Raw genomic sequence first — 25,391 nt, 5'->3', positions numbered from 1 at the left:
TTCCTACCACCCCACCCCGCAACAGGCCCTACTGACCAGGACCCTCCCTTCCATGCCAAATGCACTCTTCACAGCCCACAGTAAACACCACAGCCTCCTGGTACCACAGACTAAAAACCAATAAGCAAAATAAAAAAACACCAGCAAAACCCACCACGCTACACAATACAGCCTAATGCTCTCTTCTTTCAAGCTTAGGGGAATTAGGAAGAGAACAGAGACCTAATCCTACAGCTGGGTTTTACTTTCCTATCTCTTCTTTATCTGTTTTCAGCTTTTAACACAAATAACACCTACTTAATTCTTGCACAGACCCATGTTGCAAAAGTTTTACAGGCCCTGGGCCTCTCAGCAACATGCTCTTGGACAAGTCAGACTCGTTACATCCTGGGTGAACATGCCTTTCTCAGCCCACTTTAAAGAAACCCTGTTGCAACTTTTTCAGCGGTGCATGTCTTTGTCAAGATTATAACAGCATTTCCATAAGGGTAATGCTACGGAGAGGAGGCTATTATTGTGCTTGATCCACAGGGTGCAAAAAGCCTTGTATTTCTTGTTACGGTATCTTGCCAGGCTATGCTTGGGTGCCTATTCCTGCGAAGGATGAGACTAAGTGATCTGTAACTTCTCTCTTTCTGGCATCGAGGAAAGTGCAAAGGCAGTTTCCAGACCCTGCCAGTTTCAAAACACCCATGAGGACACTTGCCAGGGTCTTGCTATTTTGCTTTAAGGTTCCTTTTATAAGCTCTGCTCTACAGATTTCCATCTGCAGGATTCCTGAATGCAAAACAAAGTTGAACCATTGTTGATTGACTTTTTTTTAAGAGAAACATTTTCAAATAAATCTGATATTCTACAGAAATCCACATCTCAGATTGTCAGATACCCTCCCACTCGTGGTGAATGATTTTTTTCAACCACACACCCGCATTCAGCTTGAACACTCTGGGCTGGCCTCAGTGCCACTGCTGACTACTCTAACCATCTGACTAGCAGTGTCCTGGGCAATCACCTGAATTCTCACAATAGCACAATCCTAAGTGCGTTTGTACCACCTTATCATGCTTCTGTATGCAAAGGGAAGAGTATGTCTTGGGAAAGGCTGTATCAGCTGAAATATTGTAACTGAAAAAACATCACAGTTTTCTTTGAAAAGTTGTGAACTGCACATGCTTGGGTGTCTGGGATGGCTCTCCACTCTGATAACAGCTACAAGGTTACAGATCCAAGGTTACAGATCTCTTCTCCTCTAATAGACCACACTGTCTTCAGAAGCAGCTTATTGTGAAATGGAAAAGTGACTAGCTACTTGACTAAAAACAACTGCCCTTACTGTACCCAAAATAAGTTACTATTGTTACCATTATGCTCCATAACATAACGATAATGTTATGATCCAATTCCAGATCAAGAGGAAATCTCTTCCTCCCCCCTCTACCTTGATAATCCCAGCCTAGGGAAGTGAGACCAATGAAAAAGCGGGGAACACAAGGACCTTTAGCACATAACAAGTAGTGTAAATTTGTTCGCATTTTCAGGCAGAATTGGGGGAGAGGAGGGAAAGAAGACAACAAGAAGTGAGCTTAACTTACAATGAAGGTGGAGACAGGAGTATGTGCCACACTACCAGGAGTGAAACACCAGAACGATTTATATAGGACAAACGCAGAGTAATCTTTCTTAACCGCTTCTTAGAAGTCACTTAAAAACTCTCTTTTGAGAATCATCTAGGCTTACTATATATTGCCGCAGTGGCAAAGCTCAGACTAGATGCTGCCTCTACCACTCAACGTTTACAGACCTCCTCCACATCTAGCGAGAGCTTTTCCTGTGCCTGTCATTCTGATCTGTGAAAAACTATACTACTGTGGACATTTTTGGAAGGAAAAGGTTGAGGGATTGCTGTGGCTTGGGTATGTAGGTGGCCCTGCCTATGATTTGGGCCATGCTGCATGAAAATCCACATACAAACAGAAAGACTGGGGTTTTTTTTAACAGCTTAAATCTTAACAGGCAAAAGGTTGGAGATACAGAACTTCAGCAGACACACAGATAAAAATTACTTTACTGCTTCCTTTCCTGCCTTGCCTCTGATGTATAATCCTGTACTAGAGGCAGGAATATCCAACCTACCTACGAAATGATACCTGAAACACCACTTTCCAGTCTAGTTTGGGAGGAGGGAAGAAAACCCCAAACCCGTTATACTATCTGTTGCATTGTCTTCTAACTGAAAACAATTACATAGCATTTGGGCAGCAACAGCAGGAAAAACGGAGACTAAATCATCGAGCAGCAGCTTCACTGGCCTTACTAAGCAGAAAACACGCCATAAAGCAATACCCACATATCAGTGTGCAGAATTTTCTCCATCATTACACAACAGCGTAGGAAAAGAAGTGACTCCTTCAAACACTCCTTGGGACTGTGAATGTCTCTAATTTCCACTTCCCAGACAGAGAGTTGTGAATTTGGATTCAAATTCTAAACTAGAGCTGGGAATTCAAGGACCTTGGCTCATCTCATCAGCGATGAGTGAACTGCTGTTGCTATTACTAACGTTCCCAGCACGACCTGCTCTCTTGCATCTCGTCTTTTGGTGGAAGGAATTGCTCTTGCCAGTTGGGAATCCTTCCTACCGTTTGGGGAAGGCCAGTATGGGAAGCGCAACTTATCACATGTCAAGCCACTTTAGCTATAGCCAAGCTGGGCCCAAGGATCACAAACTCCATGCGCTTAACCCTCTTAAATTCTGCTCAATCGCTGGATCACCCGGTTCTATAAGCAGCCTGCAACAAAACCTCGCTACAGGACTAGAGAGCAGTTCGGTGAAGAGGCAGAATTTCCCTGCTGTGGCACAGAGGTGGCTGGCTCTACGTGAAGAGCCACAGGTGAGGCACAAGCCCTTCTCCAGAGTGGCCCGTGACCGGAACCTCAGCTTTTGGGCCCACCAGTGGTGCAGAAGGAGACCATTACACTCATGCTCGAACTCTAAGAATCCGAGGCAGACCAGGCCTCGGCACACCATACAGTATCTGCCACCAAGCCGAAAGAGGGGGAGAAGGCGACCGCATCCGTGCCGTCATGGCGTGCGAGCCCTCCTCAGCCCCGTCCCCTCAGGCCCGGCCGGGACACCCAGGGCTGCCCCGCGGGGCAGAGGGCGGCCGCCGCGGGGAGGGGAAGCTGGGCATGACTCATGGCTTCTCTCCGCTCGCCGGCTGGCACCGCAGCGCGGGGCAGCGGCTGCCGGAGGGAGCGGCAGCGGCGGAGGCCGCAACAGCGGGGCGGACACCCCGCACCCCGTCTCGATGATTTGGGGGGGGGGGGGGGGGGCACCCCGGCGGCACGTGGCCCACCCCGCGCCAATCGGAGCGCATGAGACCATAGAGCAAAGCCAGGCGCTCGCTAGACTTTCCGCCCGCCGAGCCCGTCTCTCTGCTGCCGCCATCTTGTCGGAGGCAGCGGAACCCCCCCGGCCGCGGAGCCGGGCCCGCGCCCTCCTCCCGCTTACCTGATGCGCTCCCCACCCCCCACCGCCCTCCCGCGCGGCTGGCGCTACCGGGTGGCGGGACCGGCTTTACCTCTAGTAGGCCCGCAGCGAAGCCTATGCTGGGTACGAGGCCGAGGGGCCGGCCGCCATCTTGGTGAAGAAGAGGGATGTGCGTGACCTACCAGCACACGGGTGGTCCCTCCCCCACGTACCCTTGGCCGGCGGGTTGCTATGGGAACGGGCGGGGCGCATGCGCGCCGGCCCCCGCGCCGCACCTCCCGGCACCGCCCAGTGGGCGGGGTCTGGGGGCGGGGCCGAGCGCCTCGGCTCCTCCCCTTCCCTCCTGGCGGTGCGCGCGCGCGGGAGCGGCGGTGCGGGCTGTTGGCTGCGGGCGACGCGGGTCGGCAGGTGAGGGGAGGGGCCCTGAGGCGGGGGGCGGTGAGGGGAGATGGGGGGCCCTGAGGGTAAGTGAGGGGCGTTGCTTTTCTCCGGTGGGGCCTGGGGGTCCGTCTGCGCGGCCCCTTCCAGGACAACCCCTTCCCCAAGCTTTCCGGGAAGCCCCTCTGACGTGCTCGGCGGGACGGGGCTGAGGGAAGGCGGCGGGGCGGCCCAGAGGGGTGCTGGGAAGATGCTGGTGAGGAGGAAGCGGGACGGTGGGGGGCTGCGGGGCGGCGGGGCGGCGGCCGGCGGCATCTTGGGGGTGTCGGAGGGGTGAGGTAGCGCCTTGCCTTCCCCCGCCGAGCGCGGGGCCTTGTGCTCGCCTGGGCCGCCCGAACGTCGGGTGCCGCCGACAGGAGGGCCTCAGAGATGCCGTTCCCTCTTTCCGGAGGGGGTGAGGTAGTGGCTCCAGTGCCTTTTGCATGCCACGCTTCGGAAGACGCTCTCGTAGAAAACTACAACCGGGTTGTTGAAACCGCAGGGTGAGGAACATGATCGACCAGCTCCAGAGGAAAATCTGGACTGCTCCGAGACTGTGTGCTCCTGCCTGTGTGGGAGCGCTCAGCCGCTGTTCTGAAGGGAATGCTATGGGAAAGAGCTTTCCTGAAAGATTTCTGTGCTTGGTCCGTGTATTAAAACGTAATGTAACTGCAGCCATCTGCATAAATAGCTCTCCTTTGCATCTTCATAGCTGTGAGAAACTTTCCTCCACTCTTAGCCTTCCTCTGAGAAATAGCTGGGTGACAGACAAGCCTCGTGAATGACAAGAATGTTCTGTGTTCTAGCAGGATCTGGTTTTGTTTGGCATTGAAAATCTCTCGTGGAGAATGGTTAAGCAGGGATCAGTGACATCACTTGGCAGGAAACACTCTTGGAAGAGTTGCTGTCGGAGCAATCTTGCATGATGATAAAAGTCTCACAGATAACCTCTTCAGTAGTTGGATACTTCATAGGTCATAGACCAGCTTATTGACTGAAATACAGACATTGCAGATACTGGATTTTATTTTTAGCATGCAATTTCATTTGAGAAGCATGTTGCCCGTTTTTATTCTGTGTGCGTAATCAGGATGCCAGGTTTTTGTCAGCAAGTTCAGCTTCATGTGAAGTGACACCAAATTGCTTCAATGTTTAGCACCTTTACTCTGTCCTTCCTCCTTTTTTAGCCTTTCTCAGAACTGACCTCTTCCTTATTGTGAGGCGGGAAAAAAAGCAGCTTGGTAACTGTTAACAGTGAAGTAATCATGATGAGCTAAAAACTTTCATCTTAATAAATCTAAAGGAGGATGCAGTCATATACACACATATACCGTAGCTTTGGGAAGTAAATGCCATAGCTGCTGGAAACCATCACCAGTTTGAAAAGAACTTCACTTTCTGCCTAGCACAAAAAAGGTTGGGCTCCTGTCTGTCTGACACAGCAGGCTGTTCAAGATGGCTTTTTGATGGGAGGGACAGACTGAAGGGTGCTTCAAAGCAATTTGGTGTCATTTCACATGAAGCTGAACTGACTGACAAAAATCTGCTTGGAAGAAGGAAGGAATCAGTTGGTGATAATTTCAAATCTGTAGAACGAAAGTGGGAGTGAGCTAGAGAGATAAGGGGTAGCTATGGTATGTGGGCTTTGTGAATGGGAACAGATACCTTTTTGGTTAGAGGGCAAGCCAGGGGAGGGACTAGAAGGGGGACTTGAAGCACTCCTCACTTGAAGATACAGCATATGCTGACATTTTTTATATTGCTGTGGCAAATTACATGTGTAATTTGTGTAATAGTGTAATAGAAGTTCTCTTCTGTTGGCAGGTCCTTGTTTGTCAAGAGACTTTTTTGCATGGAGGTGCTAGATGAGATTTTTTTTTTTTCATGTCTGCTTTGTATCTCAAAGGGATGCAGCTGCATGTGAAAATCTTATCTAGGCAACAGAAGTTAAGATTACTGAGTTTGCAAGCATCCAGACGAAAGAGGAGGAGAAAATGTTTCATTTTGAAGCTGTCAACTCTACAGAACACTTGAACATGAAAGGAAATGTTGAGGGGAAGGAGGCTTAAAAAGAAAAAATAATACAAATGGGTTGGGTTTTTTTGAGCTTTGAAAAAGCTGTTTCCTGTAAATAGTAAGATGCCTTTAAGCAGTGTGTTTGGTTAGCTTCCGGACAGGATGTGAACTTTTCTTTTTCAGACTTCAAAATGGTTTGTCATACATCTAGTGGCTTTAGCACCCCACGTTTATATTGCTTGAATTTATTGCTCCATGATCTTAATACGAGCAAACTGAAAATTCTGCCACTTGTTAATACTGAAGAGTCAAATACTTGTACTCTGTGAAGCAATTGACACTGTTTCAAACTCTGGACGTCCAATCAAGAATGCTTCTTTCTTAATTTCATGTGTTACAGTGGGTTATATTGTTTTGTGGGGTTTTCGGTTTTGGTTTTTTTTTTCTTGTATGATTTTTAATAAGCTGAAAAATATTATTATTTTTCCAGATTTGTTCTTGACTTTCCATAAACATGTCCAAGGTGAGAACAACGTTTCTGTCTTCTGATGTAACAATGTGAAACAGATAATTTGTTTTTAAATGTTCATCTACAAGAGTAGAATGTGTAACTTGCATCGTGTTTGATGGTGACGAGTATGGTAAATTTATGGGTCATAAGAGAGAATTCACATTTAGAAGAAATAATGTTGAAAGATTGAGTGATGTAAAAGATACATTAAAGTAGGTTTCTACAAGTATAAACCTCTGCAGTTAACTGTTCAATCCTTCCCTCTTGGAAGGATTTAATTTTGGTCATGAGGTTGCGTACAAACTCCCTGGTGCATATTCATTGAAACTTCCATTCTGCTATTGTGTTTTGAGCACAAACATTTAAGAAAATGATGTTCTTAGATTTAATTTCTTCATTGATTTATAGAGTCAACTGATCTTCCAGTAAAATCCGTTATAAACAATGTGGTAACTTAACATATTCTTGACATACTGGGATTTATCTAATTCTTGGTCCCCTGCATTTGGTATAATGGGTAGAACATCCATATTAGCTTATTGGAGCGAAATGAACGATAAAGGGTGCTTGAGTAACATGTTTGAAGAGGAAAACTAATAGATCTAATAGAACTAATTTCTCTGCAGTATTCCTAGCGGTGGGCATAAGAAACACTATTGTGTAAATACCCCTCCCCCCCCGCCCTTTAAAAAACATCTCTAAAGAGGACTTACAGCAGATGGGTATCACTTCGCTGTTCTTTCACTGGGTTCATTTGGATGTGCTAAAAACAGAATAGAAAGGGTCACCTTTTTATTTAAGTCCAGAAACATTGAACACAAGCTTTTTTACTTGAAATGTGTCTGAAGACACTATTTTAAAAGCGTGTGATTGGTGAATGGACTTCATACTTCGATAAATAAATGTTCGTGGTTTTGTTTCTTTTTTACCTAAGGTGATCTTGACTGGATAGCTGAATAAATGAAACTTTTTTTCTTTTTAAACTCTAGGTGAATGTCGTTGTTCTGTACTTCATTGAGAAACTGTTGAATAGGAGGAATGCCTGTGTAGTTTTCTCTCTGTATGTCATGTAGCTTCAAAACATTTGAAATAAAAAAAGCAGTTATGCAAACAGGTATGTCTTGAGCAGTTGCTTATTGTTGATTTATTTTATTTTATTTTTAGCAACAGCCTGCTCAGTTTACGAATCCAGAAACCCCTGGCTATGTTGGATTTGCAAACCTTCCGAATCAGGTTCACCGGAAGTCTGTGAAAAAGGGGTTTGAATTTACTCTTATGGTGGTTGGTAAGGAAATATTTTGTAGTCTTTCTCAAAATTAGTATTTGCTCATAGGGAATTTGGAATTCAAATGAATATTATTTCCACTATTGTAAGGCTTCATCTTGTCTCAGAAAGCTCTTCTGTACTGTAGCATTTAACTTTCTTTTATAGTTTAATTCATGCAACAGTTGTTTTCCACACAACAAACCCTGTTTGAATGCATTAATAAGTTTGTGGGTGAAGTGAAGAAATTTTGTTGTGAGGATTATTACTTCCCTCCTTCTCTTCTCTCTTAGAGGATTCAAGCATTCCATTTAAAATATAGTTTAAAACTGGTTTTGCATTTGAATACAATCTTTGTTTGGTTGTGTGTTTTGATTAAGTGAATAGTATTAGGGAGACTGTTTGGTTTAAGATGTTCTTTATGCTTCTGTAGCTAAAAAGAATCTGGTCTTTCCCTTCTAAATACTCTTGTAAGAGAAGAATGAGAATTGGATTAGTTGGTTTTGATGTAAGCTCTTACTTTTAAAATTGATCTTGATTTTCTGTTAGCAGTTGTAATTTAAAGTTTAATTCTATTCAGTACTTCATTGAGAATCTGTGTTGGTATCTGGAAGAAAAATCTAGTGTGTCTGCAGAAATACCTTCATCCTCTGAGAAGCTGGTGTTATTTTTCCAAATTAAGTAGGCTCCCAAATCAGGCTTGGGCATCTTTTATTTCTCTCCTGGTCACACTGCTTGGGAGCTGTAACTTCTGAGTTTTGGTGTTTGAGCTCTTTAATTCTTGCTTTTAAAATAGGCTTTTGCAAAAAGTACCCTAATAGAATTAGGTTCTTTATTACCTGGCGTCACAAGAAGTAAATCTCATTTGTGTGTTAGATTTGTCCAAGAGAGATCACAGTGGAAGTGAGCAGGAGAGGTGAGGCAGTACATGATAGGAGGTGTTTAAGTTCTTAATTGGTTTGGATTCCAGTAGTTACAGAAAGAGTCTGTCCTCAAACCTTTCATTAGTTTTGCCAAATAACAGCCCTAGCATTCCTTTTATCCTCTTTCTCCCTTTTGTAGTTCAGTGTTAGACAGAGGTGGCCCTTACTTTTGCCTTCCTATAATTTTATCATAGTTGTTTCCTGTATCTTTCATTGGATTTGCTTAGGATAATATCATAATGGATATCTTATAAAATCTAAGCGTTAAGCTAAACTATAAGCAGATGTTTCACATTATGGTATCTACTGTAACTCTTCAGAATTTACTGTTCAGTGATCATAAAAATCTGAACAGTTCTGAGAAACTAAAGATGCACTTTCTCAAAAGATGTGTAGCTAAACTTAATTTCCAGATCTCCTTGAGATTAATTGCAAATAGTGCTCTGTGAAACAGTTCTGGCAGAAAGAAATGTAAAATTATATAGACCAAACAGTTGTTTCTAGTCTCTTGTGAAATATTAAATAGGGGGAAAATGACACAGTGTCAAAGTAACAGAAAGGCAAATAACCCCACCCATGTCTCAGAGTAAAGTTTACAGTTGTTGCCTGCCAGTGTTCTAAGGGATAGATTAAAACTACAGGAAGAGAACTTGGAGAAAAGTAATTTCATTGAAAATTTGGAGTGCTACTTTAAGACACATTAGCAGAGAGAGTCAGTCGATGTAAGATAAAATAAACTGTGCTTTAAATTGTTGATGATTTCAACAGTTTGGAATGTGAATTCTTTCTCTTGAAATATCCATGGGGTTTAAATATGTTCTCTTGTGGGCTATATCACAATGCCTGTATTGAACTGTTATTCTTTGTTAAGTTCCCGTGCTGCTTAATTTCTGAGCAGGAGAATGTTTCTTTAAAAGCTATCTGCGCTGACAGAGTCCTAATCAATGATTTTTCTCCTTATTGTTTTTTTCTGCTATTCTTTTATTGTTGTTTGTGAAAATATGAGCTGGGGTTTATAACAATTTGGCTGCTTGGCTGTGTTGCTTCCAAAGAAATCCTAAGCACTTGTATTTATTAACAATTTCGTGTTCATTCTCATTATTAAGCTATGGCTTCATCTAACCAGTTATTTCATTTGAGAGTCACTAAACTCTAATATTTTGGCCAGTAGTTAGAGTAACTGCTTTTTTCATTAATCCTTGACAGCGACTATAAAAAGTGATTTGGTTTACATGTAATATTTGCCCAGACTGAAAGCATGGCATGTGCCACTGGTTAAAATCATACTTTTTTTGATTTTGCTGAAATGATGCCATGTGACTGTTGAGTTGCTCTGGCTGCATGTCACTTTCCTGAGTGAAGGCTGCACTGGTAAAATCTGGTCTTAAGAGATGCATTCCGTAAGGCATTAAAATCTGGCAGCTCCTAGTCAAATCTTTATTTAAAAAATAATTCCATTTCTTTTTTTCTTTCATTCAGATATTTTTATCAGATCCCTATTGCAGAATAGTCTGTGTTACTCAAAGGGATCATGCGGCCCATCATTTTTAACATCTAATTTTTTAAATTAATTCTGTCAACACCTGAAATAAAACCAAAATTCTATAAAATGATTTGTTCGTTGAATTCAAGTAATGAGCGCTTCAAGTTGCTGGTCTTTTTTATGGTGTGAACTTTTGTTCTGATTAAGATCTTGATCTTTAGTTAATTAGTTGGCTTTTGAACTTCCCTCACGGCTCAGTCAGTAGCTCTAGAACAAAAATATGTTTATGGTAAAATTTGATAATCCCAAATTTCATCAGTGAAAAAATGGCTTTGTGTGTATGCCCAGTGGCTATGTCATATCCCTCTTCCCTTGGGTTCCTGTTTGCCATATTAGCATAAAAAGCAAAAATAAATCACAATTTACAATGGCTGGCTGTGCAGCAGTTCAGAAATGCCTTCTTTGTTGTTAAATTGATGATATAGCCTAGGCAGGATCTAGCTTCTCGCTGGGTATGATCTTCCACGTTCTGGAGTGACAGCAGAAAAGCAGGCCTTAAAAAATCAGGAGACATGAAATGTGAAATTTTAAGATGAAATTGATCAGAACTCCACTTGACTAGCAGATTTAGTTATAAATCATCATGAAAGCTCTGAGAGTGTATTGTAAAGCTGAGATATAAAAATTGTCATTCAACCTTTTTGTGCAAACTTTTCTAATACAAAATTATAAGCTGTAAATTTAAAAATCACAATTAAAAGAATATTTACATTTAACATGAAAAAATGTATAGTCAGATGATACTGTCTGGATGCAGTTGAAATTAATAATGTAAATATATTGAATTTATCTTTATATTGAATCACAGGTGAATCTGGATTGGGAAAATCTACATTAATAAACAGCCTCTTCTTGACAGATCTCTATCCAGAAAGGATAATCCCAGGAGCTGCTGGTAAACACACCTTTGTTCTAGTTTCTCTGTTCTTGATGATTTTTGGAATTGAATGCTTTTATCTTTGGATTTTAGTAACAACCAGTAGTGATTTCTAGCTGTAATAATTTCTAATGTATTTCCCGATACTTGAACTGTTTGATAGAATGGGTTCCCTCTGTACTCAGTACATACACGCCGTCTTTGTTGTTTAGTCCTTGGGTGTATTCATATTGGCACCTAGAAAGTTGGTCCCTTCTTTTGCTTAAAAAAACGTCATTGTGTCACAGCAAGATAAACAATCAACTAAAACAGTCAGTAATGTTCTTTAATTTTTAATCTGTTGCAATTCTAAACACATGCGTTGTTTATATCTGCTTGGACTTGCAACTTGATTCCTTTGCTTTGGGTTGATATTTAGTGAATGTGAACGTCACGTGCTTTTCTTCTTCAGTCCCATGTCCCCTTTTTATTCTGTTAACCAAGGTATACAATAAACCAATGAAAGAGAATATTGTCAGAAAATAGAGGAAGATGCTTTTTTCTCCTCCCCTGTTTTCTACTTGTTGAATGACTTGCTTTAATGATTTATCATGTTGGCTCACGATTACTTACCACTTTCAACCTTGGGAAAAAAATACATACATACAATTTAGTATCATTCCTCAAGTTGCTGATTACCTACGTTTTTTTCTCAGTCCCTTTTGCCTTAGTTTCTACATCATATATATCTCAAAATGACATAGCGTTATAAATTCTGTTCTGAAAGATGAAGTTTATTGTATTTCAGAGAAGATTGAACGCACTGTGCAGATTGAGGCCTCAACAGTTGAAATTGAAGAGAGGGGTGTGAAACTACGTCTGACGGTTGTAGATACACCAGGATATGGGGATGCTATCAATTGTCGAGACTGGTACGTATGAAGACTGACATCCATTTCATATTTTTACTAGGGGGTGGGGAATAAGTAACTGAAGTGGGGCTGTATTAATAATGGTATGCAGCTCAAAGTAAAGAGGCATCAATAACTTCCACACAACTTGAAATAAATTTTGTGACACAGATATTTTGATTTATTGTTTTTCTTAGTTAACTTTATTAAGTTTGGGAAAGTTTTAAGTGAACAGTGACCTTGACTTTTTTTATAGTCAGAAAGCAACGGAACCGTTGGGACACAAGAAATCCAACAATACTCTGAGAATATTGTAATTAATCTAGTCTTTAGTGCAAGTAAAAATCAAACTTTATGTCTTGTCCACATTCATCTGAACATTCTCAGATTCTGCATTTTCATCATCTTTGGGTTTGATTGTTTGTTTTTTTTGAGAAATTTACATTATAATAAGTACTGAGAAATAATGTTGAGATCCATGGCAATCAGTTTTCAATGGTAATCCCTCTTCCCACATCTCTCAAGCCCCTGAACCTCAAGACAGGGACTGGGGAGATGAAGTCCCTCCCATTGTAAGTGAAGGGCAGGTTCGAGACTGCCTGTTGAATTTGAACTTGATAAGGAACTTGATAAGTCCATGGGACCCAACAAGATGCATCCCATCTCGTCGAGTTATCTATGGCAGATATTGCCATATTTCAAGTCATGGCAGTCAGACAAAGTCCCCTGTGACTGGAAAAAGGGAAACATCATGCCCATTTTTAAAAAGGGTAAGAAGGAGGACCCTGGGAACTACTGACCTGTCAGCCTCACTTCCATGGCTGGCAAGATCATGGAACAGATGTTCCTGAAAGATATGTTGAAACATGTGGAAGACAGGGAGATGGTTAGACACAGCCCATATGGCTTCATCAAGGGCAAATTGTGCATGACTAATCTGATGGCCTTCTATGATGGAGTGCATAAAGGAAGAGCTACTGATATCATCTACCTGGACTTCTGTAAGGCCTTTCATATGGTCCCCCGTAACGTTTTTGCCTCTAAATTGGTGAGATGTGGATTTGGTGGACGGGCTGTTAGATGGACAAGTAATTGGCTGGATGGCCACGTCCAAAGAGTTAACAGTCAGTGGCTCAATGTCGAAGTGGGAACCGGTGAAGAATGGTGTCCCTCAAGGGTCTGTACTTGGACCAATACTACTTACTATCTTCATCAGTGACATAGTGGAACCGAGTTCTTCCTCAGCAAATTTGCAGATGACACCAAGCTGAGTGGTGCAGTTGGTTCACTAGAAGGAAGGGATGCATGCCATCCAGAGGGATCTTGATAGGCTTGAGGAGTGGGCCCATGCAAACCTCCTGAATTTCAATAAGACCAAATGCAAGGTCCTGCACATGGGTTGGGGAAATCCTCAATATCAATACAGACTGGGAGATGAATGGGTTGAGAGCAGCCCTGCAAAGAATTTGGGGATACTGGTGGACAAATTGAGTATGAGCTGGCAATGTACGCTTGTATTCCTGAAAGCCATTCGTGTCCTGGTCCGCATCAAAAGAAGCGTGTCCAGCAGGTTGAGGGAGATGATGCTCCCTCTCTACACTGCTCTTGTGAGACCTGCGTGGAGCTCTGGGGCACCCAGCACAAGGCAGACACGGACCTGTTGGAGTGGGTCCAGAGCAGAACCACAAAAATGGTCCAACACTGGCTGGAACACCTCTCCTATGAGGAAAGGCTAAGAGAGTTGGAGTTCTTCAGCTTGGAGAAGAGAAGGCTCTGGGGAGACCTTACTAAGGCCTTTCGAGACTTATTTACCAGGACCTGTAGTAAGTAACAGGGCAAAGGGCAACTGCAAGAGGGTAGATTTAGGTCATAAAAAATAGCTAGATTTAGGACGTAAGGCAGAAGTTTTTTACAATGAGGGTGGTGGGACCCTGGAACTGCCCAGGGAAGTTGTGGATACCCCATCATTGGAAGTGTTCATGGTCAGGTTGGATAGGGCTTTGAGCAACCTGACCTACTGAAAGGCGTCCTTGCCTATGGCAGAGGGCGTGGACTGGATGATGTTTAAAGGTCCCTTCCAACCCAAACAATTCTATGATTTAAAATAAATTTGGAACAAGAAGCTTAGATTAGCTTGAGTGTGTGTAATTATACTAGTCAAAAGATAAATACCTAACCAAGAGAAATTTCCTGCAGAAGTTGTGTGTTATATGTATGTATATTTTCTCTTAATATTAAAAATATTCATAGTAGTTTGTTATTCTGGAATTCAATTACAATTTTAAAATATGTGCTCTTCTACTCTTACAGTCTCACAGCATCAGTAAATTAATTTTTGATCATCAGCAGGATATCTTGGTGTTTTAATATTACCTTTGAAACATCGCTAAAATTATTGACCAGTTGGGAACAAGCGTGATTTCTCGAATTCATATTTGTTTTACAGTTTTAAGACTATAATCTCTTACATCGATGAGCAGTTTGAGCGATATCTGCATGATGAGAGTGGTTTGAACAGAAGACACATCATAGATAACCGGGTTCATTGCTGCTTCTATTTCATTTCACCGTTTGGTCATGGGTAGGTGTTTCTCTGACATTTTATTTTTTAAATTATTTTACTTCGGGGACTTGGTTTGTGCCTCTTGACTTCAATTTTTAGGATCAGATTGACATTACTTAAGGAAGTATTAGAACTGCTGGAATTAATTGGGTGTGTTCTTTCTGTGTAAGGAGAACTACATTGGTGTGAAAATAAATTGGTAATTTAGATTAAAAATAAATTTACCTTTTTCCATATTTTAATTTTAGCCTTAAGCCTCTGGATGTTGAGTTTATGAAGGCTATACACAACAAAGTAAATATTGTACCAGTGATTGCAAAAGCTGACACTCTTTCGCTGAAAGAGCGAGAAAGACTAAAAAAAAGGGTAAGTATTTTTCTAGCTTGCCGAAAAATGCTGTACTTTGGTTATGGTAGCACGGTTGTTGAAGAGAGGGGTGTTCTCATTCAACCTTACTCTGTCCTAGCCAAGAAAAATATAATCTCACGCACAGTGTAACATCATTTAATATGTAGTTTGGTATCTTGTAAAAATTCTTTTATTATTAACTGGGAAATTATCCCTAAAATGTCGCCTGTGAAAAGGCAGATTGGCTACATTTACGATTACATTATGAGTGAATTTTGAAACTTTGGAAAAATATTTAAATGCATTTGCTAGTGGTCATTGCTCCCTTATCTGCTTAATCAGTTACAAAGCAGAGACAGTATCTGCGTCTAGAATGCGCATGTATTTTTTTTACCCAGTCAGAATACTTTTGATTGGAAAATAAGAATTTCAGAAATTTTTCTGATTTTGGGGTTGTTTTTCTTCCCCTGTGTCATCCTCTTCTAATACCTTCCAGTTCTTTCTTCCATAAGGCAACTCCCCATAACACATTCAGTGTTGCAGGAATTGATGATGTATTTGCTGAGGGCGGAAAAAAACCATCATGAATTAATAACAACTATGAAATTTAGAAAAAAATGTTAGAATTAACTTGCCAGAAGGCACACTTTATCCAGTCTTAGGTGTTATATTTAAAACATTATCTATGATTTTTTCAGATATTCTGAAAATCCTTATATTACTCAACTTGCAATGAAAATAGAGAAGTATACTTTAGTTTCATATACATATTGTGCTAGAGTTCTGCAGAAACAAAGATTATTTTTTTTAAGAGCAAAAATTGGGTTTATGGCAAATGGATTCTGCGGATGCCATTCTTAGCAGTCATGAAGACAGAAAAAAGTATTTGTCGTGTCTGTAGCTCAGTTAAGTTTTTTGACACTCCCACCCCTACCCCCCAGATAGTAATTCAGAGGCAAGAGCAAGGAGTTTTAGGCTGTTCAAAGCAATTATGACTTCTGAGTCAATGCTTTATAATTTAAAAAAAACAATTGCAAAGGTTTAAAAAAAGGTCAATTTCTTATGTGTAATCCACAAAGGACACTGTTTATTTGAACACTGTTGTTTGTCTGAAAGTCTGTGGCAAGCAATTGTTGAATATCATGAAGAAATGTGGTTTTTAAAAATAAATAACTTTCCAAGTAATTTGGATCAGTAAGATAGGCCCAAATTTCTGTGTATAACTGATTAAATTTTACCTTAAGATTTAAAAGCACTGACTTTACGTATATATTATCTCAATGTCTTATATTATAAATCTCAGATTCTGGATGAAATAGAAGAGCATGGCATCAAGATTTATCACCTACCTGATGCTGAATCAGATGAGGATGAAGATTTTAAAGAGCAGACCAGACTCCTGAAGGTATGACTAGCTTCATAGGTGACATATGTGGATAATATACTGTATCTTTTTGGACTGCTGTGATGGCTTTAGAACAAGATACATACTGTGGCCTGTGATGAGACCTTGAGTGAATCACTGTGTGTCTGTCGCCAGGCTTCCCTATCTGGAAGACGGTGGCAATAATTACTTCTTTTTTTATTTTTTTTACACCTTTAAATTAAAAGCATTATGAACTTATTACCATAATATGCAGTGCTGAGCAGAACAAGAGTTGTTCTTGGAATTGTTTGTTCTGTTTCCTAATTAATAATTTTTGCATTTTTGGCTTTCAGGCCAGCATTCCATTTTGTGTAGTGGGATCCAATCAACTCATTGAAGCGAAAGGCAAAAAAGTTAGAGGCCGACTCTACCCATGGGGTGTAGTTGAAGTGGAGAATCCGGAACATAATGACTTCCTGAAGCTGAGGACCATGTTAATGTAAGTTAGAAAATTCCAATTGAATGGTATTTTTAAAAAAAATCACCAGGAAGATAATCAAACATTGTACTGGGGATTTGTAGTGGTTGTGGAATCCTTGGAGACATTCAGAATTTGTCTGGAGAAGGCCATGAGCAGCCTTGGCCTAGCTGGCCTAGGCAGGGATTGTACCACATAAGCTCCATAGGTTCTTTCCAATCTGAATTACTTAGTGATTCTATGAAAATCATCTTTTGTCTAATTCTTTTGTCGAACACAGTATTGTATTGCTATTCGGATCCATAGGAACATAAAACAGGTTGTTTCACACCTTGTGCTTATTTAAATATATCTCTATGTGGATATATATCTGTGAAGGAGTAGACTTCAAAAGTCCACTGGTTGTTTTTTTTCAGGCTTTGCTACTCTGCTTCCCTTGCCCAGCACTGCTTCATCAAACACCTCACCCAGCAGGACAGCTTATGTCAGGTCTACCTCAGGATCTGAGATGGTCTCTCTATGTGTCTTTTATTGGACCAGTCTGATTTAAATTAGCATTTTAAATGGGTGTTCATGCTGAGCACATTGACCCAATACAGTGCTGAATGTGAGTTGGTTAAGCAAGCTGATGTGACGCAGTTATGCTTTAATTATTCTTCTTCCTCCAGCACCCATATGCAAGATCTTCAGGAGGTGACCCAGGATCTTCACTATGAGAACTTCCGCTCTGAGAGGCTCAAACGAGGCGGCAGGTTGTCATCTTATGGTTACATGCTGTTTCTTCCTCTCCTGAATTTATTTTTTGGTCTCTCCTATCATTTCATTGCTAGGATTTGGTAGATCACAGATAGCTCTGTAGCTGCAGACAACACCAAGTTCAGTCGACCAGCTTACATTGAGCGTAAGAAAAAGTATTACATAAATCTGAAGAGGCATTTGTGACATTAAAAGGGTATACTTAGATCTCTGCAGTTAGATTGGAATGTTTGAGGTAAATAAATGGGGCAGATGTCTATGATAAATGTTGTCTTCAAAAATCCGCAAGTTAGGTCAGTGCTGATATGTGAAAGGTTGGTGTTTTTTTTCATAATTAACTACTGGCATATTTGGACTGTGTCTTTAGAAAGAGAAACTCAAGTCCTTCTGTAGTGCTTTATTAAACATGCTATAAATAAATAATTTTCTTTGCATAGCACTGACAGTATAGTGTCTTTCAGCCCTATTTTGAGCTATGGTGTGTAGGGCACAGCTTTCCTGGTAAGAGAGACAGGCAGAACACTCCATTTTTAACTAAAATAGCAGGGTTTGTAAAGTTGAGTTTGTGAGTTCTTGTTGAAGACTGGATGTTTCCTGGTTTAGATTTTTCAGTTGCTTCTCTTATGTCAACCACTAGAGGATTTCATAATTGCACATTTCAGTGGCTTTGACATATTTTGCAAAGCTTTTTCGGTCATGCTGTTGACATAGGTTTTGTCACACGCCTCGTAAGTTTTCAGGAAAACGAGTTTGTCTGCTGCCTGTTATCTGACAGGTATGTACTAAGGTCTTAAAAGAAATGTGCACTAAGGTCTTAAAAGAAATGTATCCTAAGGTCTTCCAGACTTAAAATAGTGTTGACCGATTTTTAGTGGATTTAGAGTTCCCTCTGACAGGGACCTGTGACAGTAAGTTGCTGTTAAGTTGGGGTATCTTTCTTTGTGAAACTAAAATGTATTTTTGTATCTTGTGTAGTGAAATGGCCTATATATCTTTGTTTTCATAGGATATAGTTAAGTTTACTGTAAGTGAGGGTAGTTTGCATGTGAATTTATTTCAAACTTGCATCTATCCCACTGGCAGTGCTTGACAATTAGTGCTTTTTGACTGTATTCACTAATGTTCTTAGAGGTTTTTGGGCACAGAGGATTTTTTGATAATCTGTTTCTGTTAACCTTTTAGCAAGTATCAGTTTGTTCACTTTGCACTTTTGATGGCACTTGTGTGACTAGATCTGTTAGCAGATCTTCTCCATTGCAACATGGGGTAGAAGAAATCCGTTAGCAAAGCGGAAGGTAATCTTGAAAGTATAGTACATAAAAATATCCTTATGTTTGGTTTCTCAGTGTAAAACTGGAACGTCCCAATTAAGCAAGAGTGCTGAGATACTGATTGAAAGCATTTGCTTAATTTTGACAGGCGTACTCAATGTTTGTACTATACTTTAACATGTTATACAAAAGAAATCTTTTGGACTTAAAAAAAAAAAAAGGGGTGACAATACTAGAAAAATAATCAAACTTCAAAATCTTAAGTGGAGCAGAGGATAAAGGGTTCCTCCAATTGGAAGGACTCCAGATATGTACAGTGGTTGTGTTACTTATATGGTTTTGGTTATAAGCCTTTTAGATGTGTGGTAGCAAACATGGTTCGTGAAGTTAGAGATGGGCTAGAACTACATCACAGGAAGGTTCTGCCCGGAGGTAGCCAGGTTTCCAGATACAGAATTATGTAGAACACTGGTTATTTTGCATGTTGCTTTGATATTTTTGTTGACATCTTGTCCAGCATTACCTTGAACTTATATTTTGATTTAGTTTTATTGATTTACTGCACCAATGAAAGAGAGTATTTGAGTATGTGTTTGCAGTATTTTTTAATTTGCTGTATCTGCGTGGTACTCAAATTGCAATCAGTCAAGATAATGTTATGCTCAGGAAAACTGCTATACTTGAATGCTGTTCAGAAATAGTTTTTATTGATACCTACATGCCAAGATGTGTCATGTTTTAAAGTCATAGCTAGAACAGTTGACATTTGTTCTGGGCATAACTTTATGGAGGAATAAGGGATAAATTGATGTCTTAAAAATAATTTTAAAATAAAAACATTAATTGCAGCTGTGTGGTGAACATGTTGCAATGAAATTTGTTTCTATTACGAAACTCTGACGTATAAGATGTGTTCTAAGAGCCTTGATTTTTGTCAACAAAGCATTCTCTGGAAGTTCAAAATCTGCCATGTATGCACATTATTGAACAATATTCATCTTATTTTAGGAAAATTGAAGATGAAGAAGTAAATAAAGACCAGATTCTGCTCGAAAAAGAAGCTGAAGTAAGATGACAGAACTCTATCCTCTTGTAATGGGGGAATTTTTATTCTTGTATCACTACTTTAGGTCAAATGATTTATATGAGCTTGCTAATTTGTAAAGGGAAAAGACAGAATTTGCTAATATAAAATTATTCAAGGTGCAGTAACAAAACAGAATGTGAAAAGCTGTAGAGGAGTCTCAGGATACTGATTTATTGGAACAGGTAGAATCTGGTAAAATGCCTGACCCCGTTGTACTAATTAGTGATGGATGTAATGCGTGTTGTGTGGGGAGGGCACGCCATCCTCGGATGAGTAAACATTAAGTTAGCAATTGCAGACTGGGAAAAAGTCAGTTCAGCTCTGCAGCAAAGGAGGGAACAATGGTAGGAACAAAGAATGAAACGGAAATTCTTACTCTGCCACTATGATAAGTCCATAATGCATAGCTCTAACACTGTTTTCATTGTCCCGCTTACCCAAAAAGGCTATAGCCAAGACTAGAAAAAGTACAGTGAATAGCAAAAAGTGGGCAGAAAGGCTGAAGTGGAGATCTGAAATAGGTTCTGTACAAGGGGAGATTACGGTAAGGTTCTTGTTGGGAAGTAGATGATAGAGGGGAAGGATATAGGCTTATATAATCATAGATGGCAGGATGAATGGGAATCTACTATACAAGAAACGGGGTCACATTTAGCGAGATTAATAGGTGGCTGATTTAAAATAAAAAGATACTTTTAAGATAGTCTGTAAATTGTGGAACTCATTAGCATGGAATTTTGTGCACAGCAAGAACGCAGATAGGCTTAAAAATGCTGAGAGACTGGAGAGTTTTACTTTCTCCATGAATGTGCTCACTAAACACAAAGGTAGAATTTTTTGGTTTAGCAAGTTCAGAATTGACAGACTTCTAGAGTTTGAGAGCGTATGTCAGGAAATACTGTGTGTGTCCACCTGGCTGTTAGGCTTTTCAATGCATTTGCTAATAGCCAGCATTGGAGAGAAGGCTGAGTTAGATGGACTTTTTGGTCTGCCCTAGCACAAGCAGACGCTCAGTCTTCTACTAGTGGTCTTAGCGGCTACCCAAATCCCAGAAGATAACTAGAGTAAAAATGTAAAGGGTCATTGTTTCAAGGAATATGAAGAAAGAATAGCATAAAGATTTCACAGGTTTAACTTTTCATTTTTAAGCTTAACAGTTTAGTTTGAGTTTAAAGTATAGGACCACAAAGGCAAAGACATCTGAAAATATTTCAGCAGGGAGGTTGACTTCCCACCTGTCACAGTTAGGTACAATAAAAGAATTTAAGTATTGTACATGCGACATGGCTGAACTAATCTTAGTAGCTGAGTTCCATGATTACCCTGTGTTTAAATGTTGCAGTGCTCTAAATTGAGCTTCAACCATTTTTAATAATGCTTATATCTCCTCAGGTGATTTGCCTGTAATACTTGCTTCCACCTAGTCATCACTAGCAAGGGAGTTGGGAAGTAATCTTGACAATTTTTTTAGTAACAGATACAGATGTAGTTTGGAGGGACATAAACAAGCTGCTTGTCTTCTGGTGATGAGCTTTAGTAAGTGTTGCTTCAACACTTCAGCACCATCATTTTTATGTGATTAACTTCAGAGGAAGCATAGATTTCCATTTAGGGATGCTTAAAAATCTTATCCCAAATTACAGTAATGAAGCCTGCTTATTTCAGTCAGTAAATTTCCAACGTCTTAAGGGATGAAGAAGAGCAGTAGAAAAAGATGCCGTAACCTGAGATTGTTACCCATCAGATAGTGCAGATGTGTGTTCCCTCTTTAATATAAATAATTAACAGTGTGGTGGCAGCAGAGAGTCATATTCTGAAGTGAGATTAGGCTAAAGGATTGTTTCATGCTACTTTTCCAGCTTCGTCGCATGCAGGAGATGATTGCAAGAATGCAGGCGCAGATGCAGATGCAGATGCAAAGTGGAGAAGGAGATAGCAGTGCAGTTCATGGACACCACGTATAAAGTGTTTGGTAAGATACTCAAATAGCTATCTAAAGGGTTTTTCTTTTAACTACTCATTATTGTGGTTGGTTGTAAGAAGTTTTGGAAAAATGTTTACAAGATGGGTTTGCATAGGTTTCAATTTTAGTTTTAACCACTGTTTGTGAGGTGAAATGGCTTGGAGCCAGTCTAAATGTTAGTGTGCATATATAAATATATTCAAATTTTCCAGAAAGTCAATACAGTATATGCTGGAAAGAATAGTGGAAGGAGTTTTTGAACTTGTGTAAACAGGTCATTCTCAAATGCGTGATGAAGTCATTGTTTCATTGTGACTTTTAAATGTTTGCAGTTCTTTCAGGTTTCTAGCTGTAAGAGGATAGTGTATCGTAAATTGAATTTTTTGTCTTGTTTTCAGGTTGCTTTATATCCTGACTTAAAGGAGACCTTCTGGAGTTGAATTGCGGTGCTGTCATACCAGAAAGGATGGCTTTTGCTCAACATGTGACATGGAGTTTGCTTTAAAGTTTAACGTGGAGATGCATTGTGGTAACTCCTGTGATACGTATTTCATAACCTGTAGTCAGTTGGTATTTTATATATTAAACACATTTGACTTTGGTTTTGTTTAGTAATTCTTATATTGAGCTTATTTTCAATTTCCCATTGTATTAGGGATACAAAATAGACATTGAAACTTTTCTAGCCTGATAACAGTGTTAGATAATCTTTTTTTAATATAGCTTATTAACTCCTTGCTTTTAACTTCTTATTACATTTAGAAATAAACAGCTGTCAGTCATATCTTGTTCAATGGCATGTAATAGTCACCTCACTAGGGATCCCTGCAAGGTTAGTTTTATGGTTTTTTTGCAGTGTTTACAGGTGTGTGTCTGTGAGAGCATCAGCCCTTTTTCTGTCTCTGCTCGGTGCAGACAATTTTCTTGGCCTCTGCAAGTATCAAATTAAAATTCAAGCATGCCTTGTGTCTTAACAAAAGAAATAAGAGGAAGTGCCTCTTTAAGAGGCACACTGTATTTTATGTGACAGGCATTATTTCCTTCATAGTGAGCCTTGAGGGACGTATATTCTTTATTGTTTGCCTAAAATATCTTACTTTATTGCAGATAATTTTTAAGAGCTTCTTGTAGGTCAGCACAAGCAGTCCTGCTGTTTTCTGGCATTACTGTAGCCAGATAAACTTCATAAATGCTGATATTGTTAAGTGAGGTAAACCCCAAAGAGTAGTTTTTTTATGCATGGGTGTTTCCTGTATACAAATGAATAAGAAATTCTATAATTCCTAATGACTATTTTCATACTGTTTTTAGGGCATTGCAAACTGTTAATTGTAGTACAAAATATATACTAGCACACTTCTCTTTTTTTTAAAGTGATCTGTGCCTGACAGGATCAATGCAAACTGTATTTTAAGGTCTTGCTCCAAGATGGAGTTAGCAGTATTACTTCGGAAGTGACTTTTTTTTTTTTTTTTTTTTTTTTTTTAGGCCAAGGTCACTTTCCTTAACACTGATAGTAAAGGAGACAGTTTTTTAGCTGGGCTGGACTTCTGCTGCATATCATTTCTGGTATTGTATTTGCAGTACATAATAACAGCGATAGTATACAGCTACACAGGTGGTAGCTGATAGGGTAAGCAGTAACACACCGTGGTTGGTGCTTCTACTACTTCTGATAAAGCCAGCAACCAGATTTCCCAACCTGAGCTGTTCCAAAACATTGTTATCTGAACAGCTAATAAATAGATAGAATTGCAACTTTTTTCTCTTCTTTGAGCTCAGGTGCAGCTGTGACTTTTTAAATTTTTTTTAATGTTTCTTTGATAAAAGTAATAGGATTTCTACAGCTAATGTGTAATTCCAATGGTACTTTACTTAAGTGGCTAGATTAAATATAAACCTGCTAAGCAACTGAAATTTTTACCCACTGGAAACTACTGTTTATTAATTGTTTTATATTTGAATCTTTCTAAAAATGTGAAGTAAAATCCTGCACCATAGCCTTTGCTAGGGAGCTCCAGTTTTCTTCTCAAAAGCAATTACTGTTGAGTTTTGCGTAACTCATTTGACCTTCCCTAACCTTGACAAAAGTGAAAACGAGAACTTTTTTGTATGTTGAGATGCACAGAAGTTTTAAGTCACATTTTGTCAAATATTTACATACAAAACTTAGATGGAAAAACATGCACTTCAAAGTTCTTGTCTTGCTTTTTGAAAAGGATGTGTAGAAAGAAAACAATGTGGCAGTATTGTCAGAAAACACTCCACAACACCTTATTTATTTCAAAATCTTTTGATATGTTTTCGTGAATCAGTTGTCATAAATTTACCAAAAGAACTTACTATAAACTTGGCATTGATTACTTTGTGAAGTCCCATGCTGTTCTTCAGTTGCCACAAATCTGTTTAGTTTTGTTTTGTTTTTTTTCTGATAGTGCACCGTTTGTCCACTGTTAAGCTATTTTTCTGGTATCTCTCTGTTAAATGTTTCGAACACAGCATGCTTCAGATGCTGTCCGCTTTGCCAAGGAGAGCAACTCTGGGACATTCGTGTTTTCACCTATAAGCTTGGTAGGGTATGGTAAGCTGTAATAGTACTATGAACCCGTACTTGAAGAAAAACTGTGAAATCTAAACTGTATGCAAAGGGGGGACTGGTTGTACGTGTAACTCTCTCTGTGTATGTTGGTTTGATAGTTCTTTTCCTGTATTTTCTAACATGGGAACAAAAGCGGATTGTCCATGCATTTAGTGCTGTTTGGTCACCTGTGGAATTATTTTCAGCAATGTCTTATTCTTTGAAATATTGTGTATCTATTAAAATACTTGATCAGGATGAAATACTCTGATTCTTAGGCAAATAATTTTTGATCTAAAAATTCTAGCAGGAGAAATATTTTCATTTTTGTTTTATTTTTTAATAGGAGAAAGCAAGTCGATGGCACTTGCTGTTTTAACTGAAATACTTAAGACCGCTAACTGCTGCTTCTTCCCAAGTCTTTGGGGCAGTCATTCGTAGTGTGCCTGATGTCTCTGAAGGTCTATTTCCCCTTCACTTTTCTTGTGATGGTTTTATGGTAAGACGTGAAAAGTGAGACTACCTTTCTGAGATTTTGTTTCAGACAAACTCAGCTACTGGTAGAAGAAAGACTTGGAGACAAAAGCTAGATGTTGTTTGGTGACTTGCTGAACTGGCCACAATTCTTTTTCTGTTACAGCATTGCAATGTTTTTTGGTTTAGGGGTCAAAATATTTTTGAATTTGCAGAGCTTTATAGTTGGTGGCAAAAATGACTTGCTCTTGGTACAAAAATCTGTTATATTCTGTTTTATGTATCACCATTAGCCAAAACTATAATAAAAAAATGCTAAAATACACTTTTGTGTGTGTGTGTTTTGTTATGATTCTTCATTATAATCAACCCTGGCAATATTAATTTGTTTGTAGTGATATGCTTTAACTGTAAAGGAGAAGTGCAGATGTGGTTGAAAGAACACATTGATGAACCTGCATAACATACGGTCATTAAGGGTTGTATGCTCCCAGTGTATTGGTACAGTGCGCTTCCCTATGGGTGCTCCCAGAGCTGCCAAAGTCCTGCCGATGGGATTTTGCTTTTCAGCAGTTC

General features: G+C 39.7%; 2 protein-coding genes across 4 annotated transcripts in view; one reads left to right on the top strand and one right to left on the bottom strand.

Moving 5' to 3' along the window:
- Nucleotides 1-3,713, bottom strand: part of HDLBP (high density lipoprotein binding protein) — a 40,293-nt gene extending 36,580 nt beyond the window's left edge. For both annotated transcript variants that reach the window (XM_074593099.1, XM_074593102.1), the window contains exon 1: nt 3,582-3,713. The gene's annotated coding sequence lies outside the window, so the exon portion shown is untranslated. The remainder of the gene's footprint in view (nt 1-3,581) is intronic.
- Nucleotides 3,714-3,783: 70 nt separating this feature from the next.
- On the top strand, nt 3,784-25,140 carry SEPTIN2 (septin 2). Of its 2 annotated transcripts, XR_012587555.1 has the most exons (14): nt 3,784-3,898; nt 6,414-6,446; nt 7,599-7,719; nt 10,973-11,059; nt 11,829-11,952; nt 14,378-14,512; nt 14,743-14,860; nt 16,146-16,247; nt 16,562-16,707; nt 17,355-17,438; nt 19,722-19,779; nt 21,660-21,772; nt 22,162-22,292; nt 23,252-25,140. XR_012587555.1 is itself a non-coding variant. In XM_074591409.1 (13 exons), the coding sequence occupies exons 2-12, from the start codon at nt 6,438-6,440 to the stop codon at nt 21,762-21,764; spliced, it is 1,089 nt and encodes a 362-aa protein (XP_074447510.1). In that variant the 5' UTR covers nt 3,784-3,898; nt 6,414-6,437; the 3' UTR covers nt 21,765-21,772; nt 22,162-23,222. The 2 variants fall into 2 exon arrangements, 1 of the variants encoding a protein (XP_074447510.1); XM_074591409.1 differs by lacking the exon at nt 23,252-25,140 and having other exon boundaries at nt 22,162-23,222.
- Nucleotides 25,141-25,391: the final 251 nt, after the last annotated feature.

Source organism: Larus michahellis, chromosome 6 (assembly GCF_964199755.1).
Source record: "Larus michahellis chromosome 6, bLarMic1.1, whole genome shotgun sequence".
NCBI lineage: Eukaryota > Metazoa > Chordata > Aves > Charadriiformes > Laridae > Larus > Larus michahellis.
The sequence above is the reverse complement of the archived record's forward strand: the minus strand, read 5'-3'. Positions and strand labels throughout refer to the sequence as shown.

Coding starts and splice junctions, on each gene's coding strand:
- SEPTIN2 (XM_074591409.1), top strand. Junction 7,720..10,972: donor ATTTACTCTTATGGTGGTTG/GTAAGGAAATAT, acceptor ATTGAATCACAG/GTGAATCTGGATTGGGAAAA. Junction 11,060..11,828: donor GATAATCCCAGGAGCTGCTG/GTAAACACACCT, acceptor ATTGTATTTCAG/AGAAGATTGAACGCACTGTG.